General features: G+C 43.8%; 1 protein-coding gene across 3 annotated transcripts in view; it reads right to left on the reverse strand.

Moving 5' to 3' along the window:
* STK32B (serine/threonine kinase 32B) overlaps nucleotides 1–27,653 on the reverse strand; it is a 407,299-nt gene that overhangs the window by 284,315 nt on the left and 95,331 nt on the right. For 2 of the 3 annotated variants that reach the window (XM_070791788.1, XM_070791787.1), the window contains exon 2: nucleotides 20,511–20,566. In XM_070791788.1, coding sequence (XP_070647889.1) covers nucleotides 20,511–20,566 — 56 coding nt within the window. Of the gene's footprint in view, nucleotides 1–409; nucleotides 799–20,510; nucleotides 20,567–27,653 lie in introns of those variants that run through there. The other variant, XM_070791789.1, reaches the window with a different exon arrangement.

The following is a 27,653-nucleotide window of genomic DNA, read 5'->3' on the forward strand; positions in this document are numbered from 1 at the left end:
CCCTTCTTCCTTTATAATAGGACAATTTTCTTCAAGGAGGCAGTATGAGCTATTAAATACTCACTTGCAGCCAGAAGTAGCCACAGTTCTGACCCGTGAGATATTAGACTGTTTCTGACTTCTAAGTTTGCTTTTTGCTTTTTGACTTCTGCTTTTGCTTTCTGCATAAAAGGGAATAGCTACAGATGGTTTCAATTTTCTCCTATTCCCTACTTTTATTCTCCTTTTGACCTTGCGCTTTCTGCATAAAGGGTAATAGCTACAGATGATTCCAATTTTCTCCTCTGCATCACTTTTATTCTTTCTACCTTGAGCACATATGTAACGTCTGGAGCTGCAGCAGCCGCTTGTGATCTTGAGGCTACAAGAGTCTCAGAGATACTGAAACTGTTACCATGGTGCCACCTACCTTCAAACTTCTTGTTATATGAGAAAATAAACCCTCTTTGTTTAAGCCACTCCAATGGCAGATTTTCTATTTCTCACTCCTGAGAACATCTTCATCTGATATACAAACTATACAATGATTTTTCATGGCACAGAAATTCCATGTGGGCTGTTGCCGGGAGCTGGCATGGCCGAAGAACCCTGACAATACAAGGAAGAATGATTATGAGAAGCAGAAGGCTGTGATCTATGGAGCCTCATTAAAGTGATCAAAAGTTAGCTTTGTGAAAATACTCATTTGGATGAGTATTTTAGTCAATAAACATTTGATAAATGCCTGCCATGGTTCTGGCACTGTGCTAACCATGAAGATATGGCATGGCTCTAAGCACTCAAGATTTGATGGGATAAACAAACAATACTCAAGAGTGAAGACAAAGTACCTCACTTCAGGTCCCTGGGCCCCATGCAGCATGGCCCCAGCCCCTCTTTACTTCTACCTATTACTCTCCTCCCAGCTCGCTTCTTAGCCTGGCCTCCATGCCATTCCTGTCTACCACGCTTTCCCCACATGTACAGTCTTGGTTGCTCACCTCCTTCAGGCTCTGCCCATGAGTCACCTTATCCCAAAAGCCATCCCTGAGCTCCTTCTGTGAACGAGCCAATCCCTCCTCAGTCCCCACCCCCGTACCTGTGTCCCTGTCATCCAGGTCCCATCACCAAACATGCTTCTGGGTTTGTTTCCCTTTTGTCTGTCCCCCTTGCTATAGTGTAAACCCCATGATAACAGGGATTTTTCTCTCTTTTATTCACTGCTCCCTCCTTAGTGACTTGAACAGTGCCAAGCACAACTAGTTGACCTCTGTGGCTGGCTAGCTAGTTGGAGGAATGGATAATTACTACTTCAGAAAGAGCAGTGCTGTGAGACAGACGAGCACATGAAGCTAAGGTACCTGAGAAGAGGGATCCTAACCAGGACCTGTGATTAGGAGAAGGCATTCTGGAAGAGGCTGCATTTGAACATTCCTTGTTTCTCAGTCAACAAGGGTTGGCGTCATGACGATGGAAGTGTGGGAGGAGGTGGAAGGAAGGGCATTGCCAGGAGAGGGCACAGTCCCTCTGCAAACACAGAGAGCTGGAACATGTATGTTAGTAGTGCTCTCAACTTCCTCATCTGTAAAATGGGGGTAGGAGCGTACCTATCTTAGTGGGTGATTTTGAGGGTTACATGATAAGCACTTACTAAATTATTATTGTTGTGATTATGGGAGAAGGAAATGGTAACCCACTCCAGTACTCTTGAATGGGAAATCCCATGGACAGAAGAGTCTGGCAGGCTACAGTCCATGGGGTCGCAAGAATTGGACACAACTAAGCGACTAAACCACCACCACCACCATTTTGATTATGATCATTATTCATACACGTTATGAAGGTAAGAATAGAGAATGTTGAAGAGATGTGCAGAATTGGCCCACCAAGGAGCTCAGGAACAATTTCACAATTGTTTGATGTGATGGTGAATCGTATGTGTCAGCTTGGCTGGGTCATGATGCCCAGGTATATGGTCAAACAGGATTCTGTATGTGTAGGTGCTTTTGCATGCATGCCTGCTAAGTCACTTCAGTCATGTCCAACTCTCTGAAACCCTATGGACTGTAATCCGCCAGGGTTCTCTGTCCATGGGATTCTCCAGGCAAGAATACTGGAGCGGGTTGCCATGCTCTCCTCCAGGGCATCTTCCCAAACCAGGGACTGAATCCACATCTCCAGCACCTCCTACATTGACAGGCAGGTTCTTTACCACCGGGTGCTTTTAGATAAAATTAATTTGTGATGAATTTTAACAAGTGGACTTTGAGTAAAGCAGATTGCTCTCCATAGTGTGGGTGGGCCTCATCCAATCAATTGAAGACCTCAACAGAACAAAAGACCGACCTTCCCCAAACAGAGGGAATTCTGCAGCAGATGGCCTTTGATCTTGCACAGCAATATCAGCAACTTGCTGGATCTCTAGCCTGACAGCCTATCCTGCAGATTTTGGACTTGCTAGCCTCCATCATGATGTGAACTAATTACTTAAATAACTCTATCTCTATCTCTCCCTGTACACCTCTTATTAGCTCTGTCTTTCTGGAGAACGTTGACTAATACATATGGCAATGAATCAGCCAGGATCACAAGTCACCACCTAATGTCAACTTCTCCTGGGCCCTGGGAGCCACTGAGGCCTCCAGGGCTGGGCATCTGGCTTTTCTCCACAGTCCACTAAAATGTAAGTACAGGAAGCTCAAACTGCATGGTACTTGATTCTAAGGTATTTGTCCCCAGTCAGCAGAAAAAGAGACGGCAGAATGGAGAGGCATCCCTTGCCTGGGGCACAGCCCCATGGTGTGTCCAGCTCCACTCTAAGCTGAACTGGCCTCTCCTTGGGATGCTAAGAAACAGTGCACCCACCCCATGGACCCTGCATCTGTGAGTTCTGATCTGTATCAGGTGAAGCTCACTCCCGTTCACCTGAGACACTACACGGCAGACATCATGGAGATAGACCATGGTGAAAACCGAGGCAACAAATGTGAGGAGCAGAAGACAGATGGCCTTGCATGGCATGTTTAAAAGGTTGGTGTTGCAGGTTGAATTATGTTTCCCCAACTCTGCATGGTGAAGCCCTAACCCCCACTACTTCAGAATGTGAGGCATTTGGAGACACGGCCTTTAAAGAGGTAATTAAGTTAAAATGAGGGCATGAGGGCAGGCCCTGATCCAATTGGGCTGGTGTCCTCTGGCCTCCAGAACTGTGAGACAACCACTTCTGTGGCTTAAGCACCCAGGCTGTGGAATTTTGTCACATTAGCACAAGCAGGCCAATATGGTTGGCTTTTGTCCTGAGGACACTGGGGAAATACAGAAGGGTTTAAAAAGTGGATCCCAGCTATTACAACTGTGAATGAAAGAATAAAGGAAATAACATACAAACATACAACGTGGAAGATATGGCGTTTGGGGGGAGGGGAATGTTTTTCTAACAACAGGGTGGAGAGGAGTGTGGAGGTAATTCCAAGAGTGTTTTATAAATAATTTATTGCCACTGCTTACGCACACAGTTTTCCTCAGGAGTCATAAGGGACTTGCTGTGTTAGGAAATGCCAAAAGGCGTCATGGGGACAAGGGTCCAGGACCAGCCCTGTTACTTCTAACCCCCTTATCCTGGAATGTACTCTCTAGGATGAATCAAGGTTGGCACCGGTTTATAGGCAGAGAAAGTCCTCAGGAAGCTCATCCAGAAGATGGACTGAGACGTCATTGTGGGAAAATGGGAAATGCAAATGAGTAATGACGTCTGTTACTAATAAACTGGTCAGTAATGGATCATTTGCTCTGGCCAAGCTTGAAAGCCATTCACGAGTGAGCCTGCATTTCCTCTGATATTTAGCTCTTAAAGCAGTCCATGGAAGCCAGCAAATTCCTCTAACCCATGCCTCAAGCCAAACACAGACTAATTAATATGAAAGGAATAAGTGTGTGTGCATGCTAGTTGCTCAGTCCTGTCTGACTCTTTCCAACCCCATGGACTGTAGCCGGCCGGGTTCCTCTGTCCATGGGATTCTCCAGGCAAGAATACTGAAGTGGGTTGCCATGCCCTCCTCCAGGGGATCTTCCCCACCCAGGGATCCAACCCAGGTTCCCCTGCATTGCAGGCAGGTTCTTTACCATCTGAGCCACCAGGGAAGCCCATGAAAGGAATAAACACTTCACTCAAAAGAAATGGATTCCAACCCTTATCAAAGATGCCTGCATGAACGATGAAAGGTGCCAGTAAAAGCATCATGCTAAAGAATTCTAAAACTGATTCTTCCATAAGAATAACAGCTCATTTCAGAGACACAGAGAAGTGAGACATCTTGCCCAGAGTCACCAGGTTGACCCAAATTCCAGCTCAGCTCTGTCAGACTTAGAGATGAAACTGTCTAACAATTGTGCTATAAAACGATGAACTCTTGCAATGTCCTGAAAACAGCAAACATATGCACCAGGCCCCCACTTACAGCAGGATGCAACATTGGCTGGGCGTCTTACACACATCTGCTGCCACCGCCCCATCACTAACTCTGGCCCTACCACAGGACCTTTGCATCGGCTGGCCGCTTTTGTCTGTGAAGTTCTTCCCCCTGAATCTCCACGTGGTCTGTCTCCTTAGCAGCTAGGTATTGGCTTAACTGTCTCCATCTCAGAGAGGCCTTCACTGTTGCCCTCTCCTCCAAGGAAAGCTGTCCTACCCTCCCAGGTCATCACATTACACATTTTCTGCAGGGCAATTATCATCACTGAGATCATGTTTATGTACTGTTTGTGTATTTATCTTCCCTACTAAACTGTCAACTCGGTAGCATCAGGGACCTCATTCATCTTGCTTGCCACACCCTCACAAGTACGCAGACAAACATTGGGACAGAACAGTTGGCAGAAACGTTTACTGTCTGACTCAAAGTCCTGCTGTCCTTTCCACCCCTACTCCTATCCTAGAGGCCCAGCAACTTAAAAGATGAAAATGATTCCAAAACTGTACATTTTTAAGGGAAAAAAATATGCTGATCAGTCAAATGTTTCTGAACATTCAAACTGATAAAACAGATACATAAGACCAAATCTCTAAAAACTGCAAAATTGATTTGTTGCAGTCTGGGCAGTAAATTGGTTAGTCTGCTATTAATCAAATAGTTTTTCACACGCAGATGTAAAAGTCGGGAATGTGGAAGGAGACAGCTAATAATATGCTTGTGTGTGGAAATGATCGTCATTGCATAATAAGATAGTGTGGAGTCTGGAATTATCATCTGTGCAACTCCTGCTCAGTTTTATCCAGAATCTGCCTTTAAGGGACATAAAAAGCTATTATCATATAACTATTCCACTTTCTGCTGTTTTATGTGCAGACTGCCTCTGGCTATTCCATGAATTTTAATTAACTCTCTGTTTATTTTGCTTCAACCCTATGACTCTCTAAGCACAGGGCCCATTTGCTAATCCAAGAAAGACACTTTTGAAGTGAACTTCTCAGGAAGTTCTCCCAAAGGTATCTTCCTCCTTCCCTTGAAAATAATTAAGCCCTGTCGACTTTCAAGTTGACTCAGAGCAGAGTACTCCAGCCTGGACTTTCTCTGCTGGAGCAAAAGCAAAACATTCACCGGCTCCACCTTCCAAGGGGTCACAAGGAACTTGTGAGGCAGGGAGAATGAGCCTGGAGAGAGAGGGGGCCTCTGTGAAAAATGAGAGTTTGCAGCAAGGGGGATGCAGAAATTCTCCTCAGGACCCTAATCCAGAGGCAGTCAGTATAAACCGGTCAACTAACTCTTATCAGTTAATTTGTTAATTATCAAGGTTTTCACTCATTTATATAATATTCATTCATTTAATTATGTAGCATATATGTCATATGCATCATATACACATTGTATATGTAAATAAATATTGTATGTGAACATAAATATACACACTGCTTAGTGTATATATATATGCATATATGTGTGTTTATATATATACATGTATGTAGATATATACTGTACTGCTTCGTGGGCATACATATACATATATGAGTGTGTGTATGTATCTATGCACTCTGTGTGAATGGTGGGTATATGGATTGTTGTTGTTTAGTTGCTCAGTCGTGTCCAACTCTTTTGTGACCCCAAGGACTATAGCCTCTGTCCTCTGTCCTCTGTCCATGGGATTTTCCAGGCAAGAATACTGGAGTAGGTTGCCGTTTCCTCCTCCAGAGGATGTTCCTGACCCAGGGATTGAAACTGTGTCTCCTGCAAGTCTCCTGCATTGCAGATGGATTCTTTACCACTGAGCCACTGGGGAAGCCTGGGTATATGTATACGTGACTATACATACACAAATACACATTAAATATACTACTTAATGTGTACGTATATAGATGTATAGATATATATGCTGCTTAGAAGGTATATATGTATATAGATATGTGTGTTTATATATACTATACATTTATATTTGTGTAGATATATGCATACACATACATGTGTATATGCTATATACATATACACATGTCTATGTACACTGTTTCCTAGGTATGAATACATGCATATTCATAAATGTGTGCTCATATACATATTTTGCTTAATGTATTTGTACGTGTATATATATACTGCTCCGGAGAAGGCAATGGCACCCCACTCCAGTACTCTTGCCTGGAGAACCCCATGGATGGAGGAGCCTGGTTGGCTGCAGTCCATGGGATCGCTAAGAGTCGGACATGACTGAGCGACTTCACTTTCACTTTTCACTTTCATGCATTGGAGAAGGAAATGGCAACCCACTCCAGTGTTCTTGCCTGGAGAATCCCAGGGACCGGGGAGCCTGGTGGGCTGCTGTCTATGGGGTCGCACAGAGTCAGACACAACTGAAGCGACTTAGCAGCAGCAGCAGCAGCATATATACTGCTCAGTGAGTATATATGCACATGTATATATGCATTATATACATAAATTCCATATATATGTGTAAATATATACGTGTGTATATGTATTATACTTTACATATATACAGTTGCACTCAGTAAGTACTGCAGATCAAACTGTGAACAATAAGGAAACATTCCTACCTTCACAGAGCCTATGTTCTCAGGCATAAGACCAACAACCACAAGGAAAAACAAACAAGTATTTAATGGATTTACAGGTAATGACAGGTGCACTGAAGAAAACAGGACCAGGAAGGGCACATGGATAGGAAATGCTTGGGGTGGAGTCAAGTGGGGTGGGTATTCAGGGAGGGGACACTTGAGCAGAATTCTGTACAGGATGGGTGACCTTTGCAGAGTTCTAAGGGAAGATATCAAGGAGGTGGGCCTAGCAAGTGCAAGGTTCTGAGTTAGAAAGAAGTTCAGCATGTTCGGAAGATGAGAAGAAGGGCTGCAAGGAACGAGCAGGAAGATGGAGGGGCAGAGAGGAGTGTCAGTGAAATAGGCATAGCCAGATTGCAGGGCCTTGCAGGCTGGCATAAAGAGGTTGGCATGCATTCTCAATGGCAGGGAAGCCCCTTAACCATTCCATCCAATTCATGCTTTATCACATCACTGGCTGCTATGTAGACCGGAGCCTTCCTTATTCTTTCTCTCTCTCACTTATACATGCTCTAGGCAGCATTTATTGAGCCTTCCCCACCTGCTGGGCACTGAGCCAGCTGCTGATGGGACTGGCAGGTGACTATGACCAACCCTAACTTTTCAAGAATCTCACAGTCTAATGGCTGAGGCAGAGGAGCAATCTGAAGACCACCTCTAAGCAAGATGTGCTGTGAAGGATGGCAAGAGGAAGCTGAGAGAGTCAGGTCTTCCCCTGATCCCTCCAGGTGGCTACCCAAAAGTTTCCAGAACCCACCACATAACCTAGAGACAAGATGACATGGAACGCATATGAAAAATGCCAACCATATGCCAGGTCCGGGAGTTGTATGGTCTCTGCCACTTATTTTCACAGTAAACTTTGAAGATCACTCTGAGCATTGTTTCCCTCTTTTAAAGTCTTCACTTTAGAAACTTATTTTTGTTCAGTTCAATATAGAATTCCAGATTGGTGGTTCTTCTTTATTATCACTTGAAAAATGCTGTTCCCCTATCTTTGGCTTGCATAGTTTCCATTTCCTAACACAATGTGCCCTTTTGTCCCCTGGTTCATTTCAAGATTTTCTATTAATGGTTATAAGCCACTTTTTAATTTGACTATGATGATCTTTGATGATGTTTTCCTTGTGTTCCTTTTGCTTGGAGTTGGTTGAACTTTCTGGATATGATTTTATCATTTTCATCAATTAAACAAATAAACCATTATTTCCCCAAATGTATTTTATATGCCCATCCCTCCTTCTGAAACTCCAGTTACACATACGGTAAATTACGGCACTTTGTTCCATAAGTCACTGAAAGTGAAGTGAAAGTGAAAGTCACTCAGTCGTGTCCAACTCTTTGCAACCTCATGGACTGTATAGTCCATGGAATTCTCCAGGCCATAATACTGGAGTGGATAGCCTTTCCCTTCTTCAAAGGATCTTCCCGATCCAGGGGTTGAACCCAGGTCTCCCACAATGCAGGCAGGCGGATTCTTTACCAGCTAAGCCACAAGGGAAGCCCATAAGTTACTGAAGCTCTGTTAATTTTTTCCTCAGTGCTTCATTTGTATAGTTCCCATTGCTATATCTTCAAGTTCACTAGCCTTTTCTTCTACACTGCATTTGTTGCTGTTATTCAGTCACCAAGTTGGGTCCATGGAGTGCAACATGCCAGGCTCCTCTATCTTCTACTATCTCCCAGAGTTTGCTCAAATTCATGTCTATTGAGACGGTGATGCTATCTAACCATCTCATCCTCTGCCTAATCTGCTGTTAATATCCCATCCAATGAATGCTTCATTTCATATATTGTAGTTCTCATTTCTAGGAGTTCTATTTGAGTGGCTACCACAGGAAAGCTGGGTAGGGGGAAGGGAAAGAGAGGGCAAGGGAATTAAGAGGGACATGCTACTAGGTACAAAATAAATAAGACACAAGGATATAAAGTATGGCACAGGGAATATAATCAATACTTTATAATTGTAAATGGACTATAACCTAAGAATATATCAAATCATTATTTTGTGCACCTGAAACTAAACATTATAAGTCAACTATGAAAGTGTTAGTTGCTCAGTCATGTTCAATTCTTCAAAGCCCGCCAAGTTCCTCTGTCCATGGCATTCTCCAGGCAGGAATACTGGAATGGGTTTCCATTCCTTTCTCCAGGGATTCTTCCCCACCCAGGGATCAAACTTGGGTCTCCCACATTGCAGGCAGATTTTTTACCATTTAAGCCACCAGGGAAATAAAAATATGAAGATAAAATAAAATTGCACTTTCCTGTGTCCAAAAATTTCCTAGACATGAAAAGAAGCAGGAAATATGGCCCACAAGCAGAAGGAAAATTAATAAAGAGAAACAGACTCAGAAATGGCACCAGTGATGAAATTAACAAACAAGGACTTCCATGGGGCTATTATTCATGTGCTCTCTATGCTCAAGGATAAGGAAACTGTGAACATAATAAGGATAAAAATGGGCATTCTCATGTTTTTGGAGAGGAAACAGAGGTTTGCAGAAAATTTATGACTGGTCCAAGTTCATATGGCTAGAAGCAGCAGGACCAGAATCTGAGCTCAGGCTTCCTCATCTTGAAAGCTCATGCTCTTTCTCCTACATGTTGTTCCTTCCCAAAGCAAATGTCCAATGTTTTGGGATGTTGATGGACTCTCTCCTCCTGACTCTCATGATTTCTTGCTAATATACATGTGACTAAAACTACTTTCTTCCTAAATTCTGTATTTGGGAGGGACATGTGGGAACAAAACAGGCTGGTGGCAGTGGGGTCTTCTCCAGGCTTCTGATGCATCATGTGTATAATAAGGCCCAGCACACTGAGCTTTAAGAAGACAAGAATGGTAAAAGGGTTCAGTTCCTAGGACAATGATTGTGAGTTAGCCAGGACTCTCCAGGTTGCAAATACTGGGAACCCAACATGATCTCTTCCATCACCTCCACTAGCTTTGCTTGTCGTAATGCTTCAAAGCAGAGATATCACTTTGCCAAACAAGGTTCAGTTCAGTCACTCAGTCATGTCCAACTCTTTGTGACCCCATGGACTGCAGCATGCCAGGCCTCCCTGTCCATCACCAGCTCCCAGAGTTTACCCAAACTCACGTCCATTGAGTCGATGAGGCCATCTAACCATCTCATCCTCTGTCGTCCCCTTCTCCTCCCACCTTCAATCTTTCCCAGCATCAGGATCTTTTCAAATGAGTCAGCTCTTCGCATCAGGTGGCCAAAGTATTGGAATTTCAGCTTCAACATCGGTCCTTCCAATGAACACTCAGGGCTGATCTCCTTTACGATGGACTGGTTGGATCTCCTTGCCAACCAAGGTCCATATAGTCAAATTTATGGTTTTTCCAGTAGTCATGTACGGATGTAAGAGTTAGACCATGAAGAAAGCTGAGTGCCAAAAAATTGATGCTGTCGAATTGTGATGCTGGAGAAGACTCTTGAGAGTCACTTGGACCAAGATCAAACCAGTCAATCCTAAAGAAAATCAATCCTGAATATTCATTGGAAGGGCTGATGCTGAAGCTGAAGCTCCAATACTTTGTCCACCTGATGCAAAGAGCTAACTAATTGGATAAGACTTTGATGCTGGGAAAGATTGAAGGCAGGAGGAGTAGGGGATGGCAGAGGATGAGATGGTTGGATAGCATCACTGACTCAATGGACATGAGTTTGAGCAAGCTCCGGGAGACAGTGAAGGACGGGGAAGCCTGGTGTGCTGCAGTCCATGGGGTCACAGAGAGACATGACTGAGTGACTGAACAACAACAACATGATCTTGCATAAACAAAACAGGGTACCAGCTTCCGTGGCTGGTAAGGACAGTGGATATAGCTATAGGACTGGAAGAACAAAAGGTGGAGGCACTGGTGGTACCTGCCCATGCCCCCTCTCCTGAACCTCCACAGAGCTCAGGCTGCTTGTTGTGGACACCTGAGGCTCTCTGCTAGGGCCTTTTTCTGCCCTGGATGTGAGTGAAGTGAAAGTCGCTCAGTCGTGTCCGATTCTTTGCAACCCAATGGACTATACAGTCCATGGAATTCTCTAGGCCAGAATATTGGAGTGCGCAGGTAGCCTTTCCCTTCTCCAGGGGATCTTCCCAACCCAGGGGTCAAACTGGGGTCTCCTGCATTCCAGGTGGATTCTTTACCAACTGAGCTACCAGGAAAGCCCTACTTCTGAAGCCTTTTTCTGCCCTGGATCAGTCAGTTCAGTTCAGTTCAGTCACTCAGTCGTGTCTGACTCTTTGCGACCCCATGGACTGCATGTGGACACATGGGGTGGAAGAGGTGTTTTCTGAAGAAAAGAGATGCTATTGTGGTAAGTAAGGGACATGAAAAGCATGCTGGACAGTAGAAAACAACAGCCTTTAGAGTCCACTGATTCACCATTCCCTTTTCTTTGTACAAATGAGAAAACTAAGCTTAAGATTGGTTAATTCACTATCCCAAGTAAGCACAACTAAAGCATATCAGAGTCAGCCTGCTTCCCAGATCGAAAGTGTTTCCACTGAGATATGTAGAAATTCATCTGCCATGCCTCAACTGTCCTAGAATTAAGTCATAAAAGTGTTATAAAACTCTTCAGTAAATTCTTGCTAAAACCAATGGATTGCCTGCAGCTGTTTACTTTGGTGCTTCACTGGGGAAGCACAATCTACCCCCCGCATGAAAGTCAAATAAGATTTCTGCAAATTCACATGTGCTTTTTCCTGATAACCAAGGCTACTGTCATACTTTAACAGTGAAATGTCTTTCTTGAAAACTCGTAATAAATGCCAGCTATCAAACCCACCAAAGGCTGAAAGCAAAGCCAAAGTACCCATTCAATAGTAGGAGGGTGGTTCTCTTCATCCTAGCCCAGCACACTTCCACCCTGAGTCTCATAATAGTCATGTAGGCTCATCTACATTGACATGAAAAGCAGTAGTTATTTGGTATTTTGACCAGAACAGAGCTTTGTTTGATTGCCTTGAAGCAACCACATCCTGAATACTGGCTGTTTGTGTACGTTCTACATGAATTTGGGTGTCATCAAGATACTGCCACAACCTAAGAGTGACTTAAACATAAATTCTCCTCTAGAAAGCTTGCATTTTTCTTCAGAACACCCACTATACCCAAAGCTTGAATATATTTATGCTCTGAACCACAGGTTCTGAGAGCCAAGCCAGCAGCCAAAGAGCAGCACAGATGAAGACAGAAAAGGAAAAGAAAACTTTCAGGATATAATCAAGTAATAACTCATGAGGGCCCAGGCTAACGGATCTGATAGTACTGACAGGAAAGGGTGCAAAGGGCTCAGGGCCAAGATCACCACTGACTCCAGGGTAAAATGATACACTTCTACGTGGTGCCAGTTGTGTTGTGGGTTAAGGGAGTTGCTTCAAGTTTTCTTCAGCCACAAAACGCTCAACATTAGGGTAAGTGACAACAGAAAGTAATGATTTAAGAGAAGTTTTAAAATGTTTTGTTGTTGTTGCAGAAGTTCAGCCCTCCCCATGGGACTACAGGCAAACTTTCTAAATTCTCTGGATCATAACTCTTCTAAGAAATCTAGAGAAGAACCTCAAACGCAGCACATAAACTCTGTCCACGTTTCTGGCTGAAGTAACTCACATGTATAGAGCAGACTGTAAGCAGTACAGAGCAGAAGAAAAAAAGAAAGGGACTGAGATTTATGTGCATGCCCAAGAAGAGAGTATGCAGTATAAATCCAACCAAGGTAACTTCTTGTTCAAAATATTTTTTCAAAGAAATACAACACAATCCAAAGTCTATACAACATAACATTCACAATATCCAGGATGCAAGCCCAAATTACTCAGCATATAAAGAACCAGGAAAACGTGATCTATCCTTAATCAAGGTGAATCTTAAGATGACCCAGATGTTGGAAATAGAATAAATGATATGAAAACAGCTCTTAAGACTAAGACTAAGCTGCAGGGTATAAAGGGCAATATGGTAGAATAAATGAAAATATGGGAAATCTAAGAAAAGAGAAACTATTTTCTTTTAATCCAGAAGTTATACCTAGGATTATCATAGTCAAACTGCTGAAAATCAAAGATTAAAAGAAAATCTTGAAAAGAAAGAGATGGATGTGACATATTATTGCTGTTGCTGCTGCTGCTAAGTCACTTCAGTCGTGTCCGATTCTGTGTGACCCCACAGACGGCAGCCCACCAGGCTCCCCCGTCCCTGGGATTCTCCAGGCAAGAACACTGGGGTGGGTTGCCATTTCCTTCTCCAGTGCATGAAAGTGAAAAGTGAAAGGGAAGACGCTCAGTCGTATCTGACTCTTAGCGACCTCAAGGACTGCAGCCTACCAGACTCCTCCGTCCATGGGATTTTCCAGCCAAGAGTACTGGAGTGGGATGCCATTGCCTTCTCCAGACATATTACTATCAGCTAATAATGATTCAGCTTAATGACCTCCCAGCAGAAAGCACAAAGGTCATTCAGTTGACAATGGCACAAAATCTTTAAAGCAATGAAGAAAAAGTTGTCAACCCAATAATCTGTATCCAGTAGAAATAGTCCTCAAGAAAGGTGAAATAAATGCATTTCAGTTTAGTTCAGTTCAGTTCAGTCGCTCAGTTGTGTCTGACTCTTTGAGACCCCATGAATTGCAGCATGCCAGGCCTCCCTGTCCATCACCAACTCCCGGAGTTTACTCAAACTCATGTCCATTGAGTTGGTGATGCCATCCAACCATCTCATCCTCTGTCGTCCTCTTCTCCTGCCCTCAATCTTTCCAAGCATCAGGGTCTTTTCAAATGAGTCAGCTCTTTGCATCAGGTGGCCAAAGTATTGGAGTTTCAGATAAAATAAAATTAAGAGAATGCATTGATTGGAGATTTGTGCCACATAAAATACTAAAGGTTACCAGAGGGAAATTCATACCTTCATGAAAGGTATGAGTAATTATTAAGGGCTATTTTCCTTCTAATTTTTTAAAGGCCAAAAAACCCTCACATACTTTTAAGTATATGTATTTTACATATACATTTGTTAGAGAAGACTCTTGAGAGTCCCTTGGACTGCAAGGAGATCTAACCAGTCCATTCTGAAAGAGATCAGCCCTGGGATTTCTTTGGAAGGAATGATGCTAAAGCTGAAACTCCAGTACTTTGGCCACCTCATGCGAAGAGTTGACTCACTGCAAAAGACTCTGATGCTGGGAGGGATTGGGGGCAAGAGGAGAAGGAACAGAGGATGAGGTGGGTGGATGGAATCAGTGACTTGATGGATCTGAGTCTGAGTGAACTCCGGGAGTTGGTGATGGACAGGGAGGCCTGGCGTGCTGCGATTCATGGGGTCACAAAGAGTCGGACACGACTGAGCGACTGATCTGATCGGAAAGCAACAAACTATAATGTTGTATTGGAGATTTATGATTTATAAACTATAACACATGACAGCTATAGTATAAGAGTTGACAGGTGTGGTAAATAGTTCTATACAGTTGCCAGCTTTTTAGATTTTATGTGAAGTATAAAATATTAACTCTAAGCAGATTGAAATAAACTGTGAGGTGAAAGTTGCTCAGTCGTGTCCATCTTTGCGACCACATGGACTATACACTCCATGGAATTCTCCAGGCCAGAATACTGGAGTGGGTAGCCTTTCCCTTCTCCAGGGGATCTTCCCAACCCAGGGATTGAACCCAGGTCTCCCACATTGCAGGCAGATTCTTTACCAGCTGAACCACAAGGGAAGCCCTGAGGATATGCATTATAATCCCTAGAGCAATAATTTTAAAACAAGGAAGTATGGCTGTAAAGTCATGAGATAAATGGAGATTCTAAATCATTAGTTAATCTAAAACAAAACAGGAAAAGAGAAACCAAAGAACAAAAGAGAGAACAAGAACAAATAAAACCATGCTAAGCCTAATTGAAACCAAATCAATAACTACATTTACTGTGAATAGACTAAAAGGTAGAGATTGCCAGACAGATTTACAAAGAAGCAAGTTCCCAGGTGATGCTAGTGGTACAGAACCTGCCTGGCAATGCAGGAGATGTGAAAGATGTAGGTTCAATCCCTGGGTTGGGAAGATCCCTGGAGAAGGGAATGGCAACCCACTCCAGTATTCTTGCCTGGAGAATCCCATGACAGGGGACACTGACATGACAGGGGTTACAATCCATAGGGTTGCCAAGACTTGGACACAGTTGAAGCAACTCAGCAAGCATGCACACAAGACCTAACTATATGATATGCTCAAGAGATTAATGTCAAATATAAAGACACAGATAGAATGAAAGAAAATGCATGGAAAAATATATGCCATGTAGGCTAGAATAACTATATGAATTTCAGAGAAAATAAGCTTAAAGATAAAGATCATTAGCAAGAGATAGAAAAGAACATTTCACAATGATAAAAAGGTCAATCCATCATGAGGTCATAACAACTATAAATCTGTATGGACCTAATAACAGACCTTCAAAGTGTCAGATGGAAAACTGACAGAAATAAAGGAAGAAGAAACAACTCTAGGATCAGAGTTGGAGATTTTGTACAACTGGCTCAGAAATGGATAAAACAACTAGATTGTTACAATCAGTGAAGATGGAGACCAAGGAAGGAGGTGGTTCAGGATGGTGGTGTAGGAACGTCCTGGACTCATCTCCTTCCATGGACACAATAAATTCACAACTACACATGGAAAACACCCCTATGAGAATGACCTGAAAACTAGCTGAACAGCTTCTCCACAATAAAGGATAAAAAAGCCACATCAAGATGGGAAGGAGAAGCAGAGATGTGATCTCACAAAAAAAAAATCTCCACCCCCCCGCCCCAGCCTGGTGACCTGAAATTGGGAGGGGGCTCACAAATAGGAAACTTCACTCCAAAGAGCCAGGGGTTTGTGCCCACATCAGGCATCTCAACCCTCGGAACTGGCACTGGTAAGGAGAGCCTGCAAAATGTCTGGCTTTGAAACCCAGCAGGATTTACATCTGGAAGAATATAGGGCTATAGAGAACAGAGAATTTATAAAGGGCTTGCATGAAGATTCACTCGTCTTGGACCCAGTGCAAAAGCAACAAACAGGCCTAGGTTTAGATCTTATGTGAAGGAGATTCACTTACTAACTTTAAATCCTAAGGTTCATTAATTAACCTTAACCCCTCTGCTGGATGGGCAGGAATCTGTTGGGAGTCTTCCTGGTGCCATTCTTATCCTCTCCCCTTCTAGCACCAGTGTTTGTGCCTCATCTTCACACCGCTTCTCAGCCCTGCCAAAGCCAGTAGGCACATGCAGGCCATACAGGGGATGCCCCTTGAGCATCTGGCTCTGCTGTGCAGGCGGAATTGTGTTTTGGTGCCCCGTGGGTCTGAGACAATCAGAGAAACTATTCTTGGAAGGCCCCCATACTCCAGTCACTGTACAGACAATTGACTGAGATGTAGCCCGTCTTCCTGTGAAAAAAGCTGATCTACTGGTCTTGGAGCTTCAGCCCGAGGGACAGGCTTCCAGTTTTCCATACATTTAGAGGCTATGGACATGGTCTAGGGGATGTCCTCTTTGTGTACTCCCGTGAACTCACTGCAGCTCCCTGGTAACTCCCAGTGAAAGTCAAAGTCTCACAGTCGTGTCTAACTCTGCGATCCCATGGACTATAGCCTTCCTGGCTCCTCTGTCCATAGAATTCTCCAGGCAAGAGTACTGGAGTGGGCTGCCATTTCCTTCCCCAGGGGATCTTCCAGATTCAGGGATCGAACCCAGGTCTCCTGCATTGCAGGCAGATTCTTTACCAACTGAGCCTCTAGAGAAGCCTGGAAATGAGATCAAACACTCATCTGGAGCCCTGATTTTTGCAGCTGTCACCAATGAGTTATGTGTAGATCATCTGATGTGAAGGCCAGTGAGGTTTACAATTGCAGTTCTATATTACTGTATGTATTGGCATACCTTAAAATGTGTGGCCTGCAAGTCCAGCTTCTAATCAGCCTGAAGCTAAGGGCTAACTGAAATTCCACTCTCTGGAACATTAACAGGTCTTTGCACACCTTCAACAACTGGGAACTATGAAGAATAAGTCAGAGACCTAAGATAATCACAAACATTTAAGAGACAATCAAGAGCTAGGGCAAGGTTAAACAATAAAGTTAATCTCCTTCATAAGGCCAGTATTTCAAGACTGGCAGAGATAGCTGCTTCACGTAATATTAGACACAAATACAGAGAGTCAAGCAAAATGAAGAGAGAAAGGAATATATTTCAAATAAAAGGAAAAGATAACTACCAGTTTAAAAACCCATAAGGAAACGGAGATAAGCAGTTTAGCTGAAACAGAGTTCAAAATATTGGTCATATAGATGCTCACTGAACTTGGGAGAAGAATGGATAAACAAAGATAGTACTTCACCAGAGATAGAAAATATAAGAAAGCATCAAGTCAGTTCAGTTCAGTTGCTCAGTCATGCCTGACTCTTTGCGACCCCATGGACTGCAACACACTAGGCCTTCCTGTCCATCACTAATGCCAGGAGCTTGCTCAAACTCATGTCCATTGAGTCGGTGGTGCCATCCAACCATCTCATCCTCTGTCATCCCTTCCTCCTGCCTTCAATCTATCCCAGCATCAGGGTCTTTTCCAATGAGTCAGTTCTTCACATCAGGTGGCCAAAGTATTGGAATTTCAACTTCAGCATCAGTCCTTTCAATGAATATTCAAAACTGATTTCCTTTAGGATTAACTGGCTGGATCTCCTCTTGGAGACTGGCTGAGTCTCCTCCAAGGGACTCCCAAGACTCTTCTCCAACACCACAGTTCAAAAGCATCAATTCTTCGGTGCTCAGCTTTATTAACAGTCCAATTCTCACATCCATACATGACTACTGGAAACACAAAAGCTTTGACTAGACGGACCTTTGTTGGCAAAATTATGTCTCTGCTTTTGAATAAGCTGTCTACATTTGTCATAGCTTTTCTTTCATGGAGCAAGCATCTTTTAATTTCATGGCTGCAGTCACCATCTGCAGTGATTTTGGAGCCCCCAAAAATAAAGTCTGTCACTGTTTCCACTGTTTCCCCATCTATTTGCCATGAAACGATCAAACCAGATGCCATGAACTTAGTTTTCTGAATGTTGAGCTTTAAGCCAGCTTTTGACTCTCCTCTTTCACTTTCATCACGAGGCTCTTTAGTTTTCCACTTTCTGCCATAAGGGTGGTGTTATCTGCATATCTGAGGTTATTGATATTTCTCCCAGCAATCTTGATTCTAGCTTGTACTTCATCTAGCCTGGCATTTTGCATGATGTATTCTGCATATAAGTTAAATAAGCAGGGTGACAATATACAGCCTTGACGTACTCCTTTCCCAATTTGGAACCAGTCAGTTGTTCCATGTCCAGTTCTAACTGTTGCTTCTTGACCTGCATACAGATTTCTCAGGAGGCAGGTCAGGTGGTCTGGTATTCTCATCTCTTTAAGAATTTTGCACAGTTTGTTGTGATCCACAGTCAAAGGCTCTGGTGTAGTCAATAAAGCAGAAGTAGGTGTTTTTGTGGAACTCTCTTGCTTTTTTGATGATCCAACAGATGTGGGCAATTTGATCTCTGGTTCCTCTGCCTTTTCTAAAACCAGCTTGAACATCTGGAAGTTCCTGGTTCATGTACTGTTGAAGCCTGGCTTGGAGAATTTTGAGCATTACTTTACTAGCGTGTGAGATGAGTGCAACTGTGTGGTAGTTTGAGCATTCTTTGGCATTGCCTTTCTTTGGGATTGGGATGAAAACTGACCTTTTCCAGTCCTGTGGCCACTGCTGAGTTTTTCAAATTTGCTGGCATATTGAGTGCAGCATTTTCACAGTATCATCTTTTAGAATTTGAAATAGCTCAACTGGAATTCCATCACCTACACTAGTTTTGTTTGTAGTGATGCTTCCTAAGGCATCAGGAAGCGTCCATAAGCCTCTTATCCTTCTCCATCAGAGGGCAGACAGAATGAAAACCACAATTACAGAAAACTAACCAGTCTGATCACATGGACCACAGCCTTGTCTAACTCAATGAAACTATGAGCCATGACGTGTAAGGCCACCCAAGATGGACAGGTCATGGTGGAGAGTTCTGACAAAACGTGGTCCACTGGAGAAGGGAATGGCAAACCACTTCAGTATTCTTTCCATGAGAACCCCATGAACTGTATGAAAAGGCTTCACTGGTGAATATTACAAATGCCCAAAGGTTTAATACTTATATTTCTCAGACTCTTCCTAAAAATTGTGGAGGAGGGAACATTCTCAAACTCATTTTATAAGGTCAGCATTGCCCTGATGCCAAAACCAAACAAGGATCACACACAAACAAAAATTATAGGCCAATATACCTGATGAACATACCTGCAAAAAATCGTCAACAAAGTATTAGCAAACTGAATTCAACAATATATTAAAAGGATCATGCACCCTGTTCAAGCGGGATTTACTGCAGGGCTGCAAGGATGATTCAACATCCACAAATCAATCAGCATGATATACCACATTAACAGAATGATGGCTAAAAATCACCTGATCATCTCAATAGAGGAAGAAAAAGCTTTTGACAAAATTCAACATTCATTTATGATAAAAACTCTCAACAGAGTGAGTATAAAAGAAACACATTTCAACATAATAAAAGGCCATGTATGACCAATCCACAACCACCATCATACTCAAGAGTGCAGAGCTGCAAGGTTTTCCTTTTAGATCAGGAACAAGACAAGAATGCCCATTCTTGCCACTTTTATTCAACACGGATTAAATCGTGAGGATATTATGCCAAATGAAATAAACACGTCACAGAAAGACAAATACTGCATGATTCCATGTACATGTGGTATCTAAAATAGTCAAATTCATAGAAGCAAGACTGGAATGCTGGTTGCCAGGGGCTAAGGGGATGAGGGCATGGGGAATTACTATCTAATGGGCATAAAGTTTCAGTTAAGCAGGATGAATAAGCTCTAGAGATCTACAGTACAGTGTTCTCTGTATAGCCAACAATAATACATATATTGTACGCTTAAAAATTTAAGCAAGTAGATCTCATGTTAAGTCTGCTTTCCACAATAACTTTTTAAATAAAATGCCTACACTGAAGGAAAAAGCTGCTGTTGGCCATCACATAAATTTGTGGTTTTTTCCCACTTTCCTTATTTAGATTCTCAAAGAAGAAATAGCATTAGCAACCTTGAAATAATTACCATTGTAATTCACCTAAAGCAGGGCAGCCGTGGTAATTTAATTTTCAGAATGAAATTACAGCGTATCCAAAGGAAACTATTCAGACTTCCTTTCACATTTCAAATTTGGCAAATTCAAATCTTTCTGTCAAACAGGAAATCCCCAGTGCCCAGCAATCAACACAAAAACAAACACACAAACATGCACATTAGTATAAATCCAGTGGTCAGAACTTTTATATTTTATGGATGAAATTTTTAAAAATCCACCATTCTTACCTTTCCAAAACTGCCTTTACCAATGGCCCGCAGAATCTGAAAATGGTCAAAGTTGACTGTAAAAGAAAAAAAAAAATGAACAAGTTAGATTTGTCAGTCCTTGTATTGATTCTTAAAATGTCTTCACCTGAATATCTAACCATTTATTTCCAATGGCTTCTGGTTTACTGCATCGTTTGCCATAACAGCATTCCACCCCTGAATGGCTGCTTTGTATATTCCACTCCCCCATCCCCAACACATATATTTGGCAATTAACACTTCCCCAGTGTATATAAAGGAGGAGAGACATCTTTTGGGCCAGAGGAAGGGATAACAGAGAAAAACTTGGATACTTGGATTACCATATTCTTGCACCCTGTTCCCTTTGCCAAGATGACTTTACTTCTAGTCTCTGTCTTGCCACCAAGCACTATTACCTTACACATTCAGACATCAGCTCACCTGTCTCAGTGTCCAAGGAGCTAATCCTGCCTCCATTATGAAACCTCTGGACCACCAAGTGACATGATTACATCGTAGTCTTTTCCTGCTAGGGTGTCTCACCTCTGGTATCATGAGCCAGAAGGAGGAGGACAATGATTTCAAACCCTGCACTGCCCTGTCTCCAACCCACTCCAGTATTCTTGCCTGGAGAATCCCATGGACAGAGGAGCCTGGCAGGCTCTATTCCGTAGGGTCACAAAGAGTCGGACGTGACTAAAGCAACTTAGCAAGCAAGCAAGCATTGCCCTGTCTCATGTCTCTCTTTCACCATGTTTCTTGATGGGGCTCCCCATTCTTGCTGTCTATTGCCTTATTCCAGTCTGGCTTATACCTCATCCCCACAGCACAACATCAACAAAGTATGGCCATACCACCCGAGCCAGTGGACGGTTTTCTGTGCCCATTTTACTTGGCCACTCTCTCCCTCTTGAAACATCTGCTTGTCTTCTGTGGAAGTACACCTTCTCGATACTCCATTTCATGCCTCAGTTCTTTTGCACATTCATCCTTTACCTCCCATCCATTAAATACTGGATTCCATCAAACCTCCATCCTACAGCCTTCCTCTCCTCACTGGCTCCAAGGGCTCTCATCATCACCTAATGGCCAATAACTTTCCAGGCTGTGTGTACAGATTGATGCCAACCCCACAGTGACTCCTGGGGGCTTCGGAGTTACCCTGAACCATTTCAAAGGATCCTAAACAAAACCTAGGAGAGAGTGTGGAGAAAAGGGATCCCTCCTACACTGTTGGTGGGAATGCAAATTGGTGCAGCCACTATGGAGGACAGTGTGGCGATTTTTCAAAAGACTAAAAATAGAGCTGCCATATGATCCATCAACTCCACCCTTGGGCATATATCCAGAAAAACTATATTCGAAAAGATACATGCACCCTAGAGTCCACAGCAGAACTATTTACAATGCCCAAGACATGGAAGCAACCTAAACGTCCATCAACAAATGAATGGATAAAGAAGATATGGTACATATAGTATAATGAAATATTACTCAGCCATTTTAAAAAAGCAAAATAATTCCATTTGCAGCAACATGGATTGACCTTGAGGTCATAACACTAAGGGAAGTAAGTCAGACGAAGGAAGACAAATGTCATACAATATTCACTTATGTGTATTCCCTTTGGGATTAACAGATACACACTACTATATATAAAATAGATAAACAACAGGACCTACTGTATTACACAGGGAACTATATTCAGTATCTTGTAATAACGTCTAATAGAAAAGAATATATATATATATACACACACATATATATAGACTGGTGGTTGCCAAGGGGGAGGTAGGTGAGAGGGATGGATTTGGAGTTTGGGATTAGCAGATGCAAACTAGTGTAGAGAGGATGGATAAATGACCAGGTCCTACTGTAGAGCACAGGAAACTATATTCAGTATCCTGTGATAAGCCATAATGGAAAAGAATGTGAAAAAGAATGTGTGTGCATATATATGGCTGAATATATAACTGAATCACTTTCCTATACACCCGAAACTAACACAATTTTGTAACTCAACCATTTGTCGTTGTTGTCACTAAGTCATGTCCAACTCTTTAGGGTCCCTTGGACTGCAGCATGCCGGGCTATCTGTCCTCCACTATCCCTCCACTGTCCTCCACTATCTCCTGGAGTTTGTTCAAATTCATGTCCATTCAGTTGGGGATTCTATCTAACCACTGCATCCTCTGATAATCCTAAAGGAAATCAACCCTGAATATTCATTGGAAGGACTGATGCTGAAGCTGAAGCTCCAAATCAACCATGAAACTGAAAGTGAAGTCGCTCAGTTGTGTCCAACTCTTTGCAACCCCATGGATGGTAGCCTACCAGGCTCCGAGGTCCATGTGATTTTCCAGGCAAGAATACTGGAGTGGGCTACCATTTCCTTCTCCAGAGGATCTTCCCAACCCAGGGATTGAACCGAGGTCTCCTGCATTGTAGACAGATGCTTTACCATCTGAGCCACTGCTGCTGCTGCTGCTGCTAACTTGCTTCAGTCGTGTCCGACTCTGTGTGACCCCATAGACGGCAGCCCACCAGGCTCCCCCGTTCCTGGGATTCTCCAGGCAAGAATACTGTAGTGGGTTGCCATTTCCTTCTCCAGTGCATGAAAGTGAAAAATCAAAGTGAAGTCGCTCAGTTGTGCCCGACTCTTAGAGACCTCATGGACTGCAGCCTACCAGGCTCCTCTGTCCATGGGATTTTCCTGGCAAGAGTCCTGGAGTGGGGTGCCATTGCCTTCTCCGATCTGAGCCACTGCTGCTGCTGCTAACTTGCTTCAGTCATGTCCAATTCTGTGCAACCCCACAGACGGCAGCCTACCAGGCTTCCCCGTCCCTGGGATTCTCCAGGCAAGAACACTGGAGTGGGTTGCCATTTCCTTCTCCAATGCATGAAAGTGAAAAGTGAAAGTGAAGTCACTCAGTCGTGTCCAACTCTTCGTGACCCCATGGATTGCAGCCTACCAGGCCCCCATCCATGGGATTTTCCAGGCAAGAGTACTAGAGTGGGGTGCCATTGCCTTCTCCGATCTGAGCCACTAGGGACACCCAAATCAACCATACATCAATTTAAAAAGAAGAAGAAGAAAGAAAGCAGGCCTAGGTTGAGTGGTTCAACATTCATTTGACCTCATAAGCTCAAAGCCTGGAACTCATCCCTGAATCCTCTCTTTCTCAACTCCACACCTAATCCTGCACTAGGTGAGGTCTGTTTCACCTCTTCACTGTCTCTCTCATCTGTCTACTCTATGGTCACCCTCTGGTCTAACCCACAGCATTTCTTGTCTGGACAAACCACAGTGGTCTTCCAACATCCTCCCTCAGGAAGGGGGTCTTGCTCATCCTCTGCTTATACTCCTCCAAAACACCCCTCCATTGCTTTCAGGGAAAGGGGAAAATTCCTCCCCATGGCCAAGAGACTACACAGTTGGGTCCTGCCACTTCTGTTTCACGTCCCATCCCCATCCCCAAACCCACTGAGCTCCAGACACGAGAGCTTTCTTTCCATGCTCTGAGCAGCCATTCCCTGTGCCTTTAATGCTCTTTTCTGGGCCCTACACTTGTTAACTCTGCTTCCTCTTCATTCTTCCACATTCAGAGAAGGTTGCCCTCACCCTCCAGAGTCTGCTCTCCTTGTTATACAGTCTCACAGCATCCTGGGACTTTCCTCCAAAAGTCATCACTCTGTATTATTTTATTTTTTAAATGTATTTATTTGTGGGCTGCACCACACAGCTTGTGGGATCTCAGTTCCGGGACCAGGGATTGAACTTGGGCCACAGCAGTGAAATCCCTGAAAAAAGAAAAAGTAGAATAGGTAGACTGACTGACCTTTTTTTTTTTTTTTTAAGCCATGCTGCAGGGCATAAGGGCTTCCCTGGTGGCTCAGACAGTAAAGCATCTGTCTGCAATGCAGGAAACCCAGGTTCAGTCCCTGAGTTGGGAAGATCCTCTGGAGAAGGAAATGGCAGCCCACTCCAGTACTCTTGCCTGGAAAATTCCATGGATGGAGGAGCCTGGTAGGCTACAGTCCATGGGGTCACAAAGAGTCGGACATGACTGAGCGACTTCACTTTCGTGCTGCAGGGCATGCAAGATCTCAGTCTCAGCCAGGGATTGCACCCTCACTCCTTGCAGTGGAAGCTCAGAGTCTTTAACTACTAGGCCACCAAGGAAGTCCCATTGTGTATTACTTTACATGCATCTGATTAAGATCACTGATCTAGCATTAGACTCCAAGTTCCATGAGGTCAAAGGCCATGTTTGTTTTTCTACGGTGTCCCCACAGCTCGTAGGGCATTAGAACACAGTCATATTTAACAAATATTCATCAATTAAAGGGATAACTGAAAGCAGATCTCCATATTCATGGTGCCAAATGCAATCCCTAGTACATAATGAGTGTTCGGTAAATATTTCTGAATCAGATTGAATTACCGCCAGTTTCCAATAACTAGGAAAGACATGCTATTTACAAAAGATGAAGTGAACTGATTAGTTCACTACATTATGGGGGCAAGGATGGGGAGAGGTGAATGAATACAATTAGCTCCCTATGTATTCAACTTGATGCCATGGAAGATAATTATGTTGAATTGTGTCCCTGCCAAGCCAAAGTCAGAATTCAGTGTGCCATCTAACACCTAACGTGCTTAGTATAGAGAGACAAGGTTAACGGTTAACTTAGCAAAACCTGGGTTCTTTGACCTAGATTGGCTTCCTTTGTAAATAACTTGCCAGGAAAAGAAATTCTCTTATTTTTTCCTCTTCCCCACTCACCAGAGCTCAAGGGAAGAGAGAAAAGTGAGGAACTTGGCCTGCATGTGTGATGTGACTGGCAGTGAGTTCGGAAATGTACATATATTATCAAGTGCTCCCAAGGTCCCAGGAGGCATTTGCCACCTGCCCCCAATTAGCAATAAACATCCCCACTTCCCTGAAGGCTCCACACTGCTTTGTGCTGCCATGGGTGTGCTGTCATTTCACCTGCTTGCAAAGCCATTCCTCCAACACTCTTCATTTCAAGAAACACTCCTACCTGGCCTTTGACACATGGCACATGCTCATGAAAGAAAGAAAAGTGATTTGTTCTCCACTCCCAACAAATCACTTTCTTCTTCTTAGTGCAATCTCAGAACCTTCTGCAGACATCTGTCCAGGGATCAGGAAACCCCAGCCTCAGGTCAGACTGCTTAGGTCCATAACTCAACTCTGCCTAATGACCTTGGATGACTTAGCCTCTATGTGTCTCACTTACCCCATCTGTAAAATGGGACCAACAGTGCCTACCTTCCATAAGAGCATAGAATAGTGCCTGGCACACAGCAACTTCCCTACAAGACTTAGCTGTTCGTGTTGGGGATGAGGAACAATCCTTCTGCTCTGCTGGGTTCTTCCAGGAGGGATATTTCACTGAACATTTGTGGCCTCTGGCCCCATCAAAGGTGGTGGGAGTTGTCCAGCAGTAAACTGGAAAAGGGATTGCACCAGTGCATTTCTGCTTGCCCTGCGCTCTCTCTGGAATGGCTATCTTTGGGGAGTAAGCTTTCCCTCTGTTGCTTCTTGTCAGAAGCGTTTCAGAGCCAGGCACCATGTAGGGGAGGTCTACAGGGTACTGAGTCGATGCTGAACAGGTAGGTGAGCTTGGCTAATACTGGGCTTCAGAATCAGCGGGTCCTTGCTGCTGCCTTCCTGGGTCCCATTCCTCAATCCCACCTAGATCCCTTCTAGAGGTAAGGCTTGGTTCTCCACTGGCCTCCTCTTTTGTCTTGAAAATAAATGGAAGGAGCTTTAATTACTGAGCAACCCGGCAAATGCCTAAAACTACTGCTTCCCTGGTGGCTCAGACAGTAAAGAATCTGCCTGCAATGCAGGAGACTCAGGTTCAATCCCTGGGTCGGGAAGATCCCCTGGAGAAGGAAATGGCAACCCACTCCAGTATTCTTGCCTCGAGAATTCCATGGACAGAGGAGCCTGGCGGGCTACAGTCCAAGAGGTTGCAAAGTCCGAAATGACAAAGGGACTAACAGACTGCTTTAGTAATTAGCATTATAATATTGCAAATAAGCTCATTCATCCACATCCTCATGAAATGTGTACTCATGGGTGTTGCAGTGGGGATCTAACATAAGGTACAGGGCAAATAGGTATCTATTTCATGTTTATTTGCTTATTGGTCTAGACTGGATTTAAGTGATTGAGCATATGGCCTGGGTTTTCCATTTATTTGGCAACCCTCTGACCTGATATACATACACTTACATAAAAGTGACTCCATGTATACACAGTGAATAAGGGAAGGGTTACACTTGGCTGATAAGCAGATTGAAATGGTTGTAATCAGTGAGTCCCAAGCCAAAGATGGATCCTAGAAATCACATTCTCATCTAGGGCTGTTGGCCCAGAGCAAGAGAAGTTGGATGGTGGGTGTGAGAGGGGTGATGAGCGGTCTGGGCGACCACCTTGTCCTGGTTTGCCCAGAACTTCCCTGGTCCTAGCACTGAAGGCCCTGCATCCCTGGGAACCCTGCAGTCCTGGGAAAACTGAAAGAGTTGACCTATAGGTTTCTAGATCATGAGCATTGCCAGAGTTGGCCAGGGGAATGGGAAGGTGAATTCCTGAAAAGCAGTGTCTGTTTGGACTTTCCAACACTTAGAAAGGACTGGAGTTTCCAAGGGTAACGCTGTAATAAGTGCACTGTGAAAGCAGAAGTAGATAGCACGTTGCCAGCCAGAGGCAAAGCCGAGAGGTGCCAGTGACCTCACCTAAAAACACAAGGGCAGGGACACCTGCCTGGAGGGCTGTCACATGGATGATGAAATGACACAGGAGCCATGAAGTAATGAGTTGCCTGCCCTGCCAGGCCCAACTCACCCTTTCTCTTTGACCAGGAAGCCTCAGGTATGTTAGGGAGCAGTGTGGCTAGCCCCAAGCAGTGAATCACAGTTCATTGAATCCAGTGAGTTCATCAAGATTCCCTGCTGCTGCTGCTGCTGCTGCTAAGTCGCTTCAGTCGTGTCTGACTGTGCGATCCCATAGACAGCAGCCGACCAGGCTCCCCTGTCCCTGGGCTTCTCCAGGCAAGAATACTGGAGTGGGTTGCCATTTCCTTCTCCAATGCATGGAAGTGAAA

Source organism: Bos indicus, chromosome 6, assembly GCF_029378745.1.
Source record: "Bos indicus isolate NIAB-ARS_2022 breed Sahiwal x Tharparkar chromosome 6, NIAB-ARS_B.indTharparkar_mat_pri_1.0, whole genome shotgun sequence".
Taxonomy (NCBI): Eukaryota; Metazoa; Chordata; class Mammalia; order Artiodactyla; family Bovidae; genus Bos; species Bos indicus.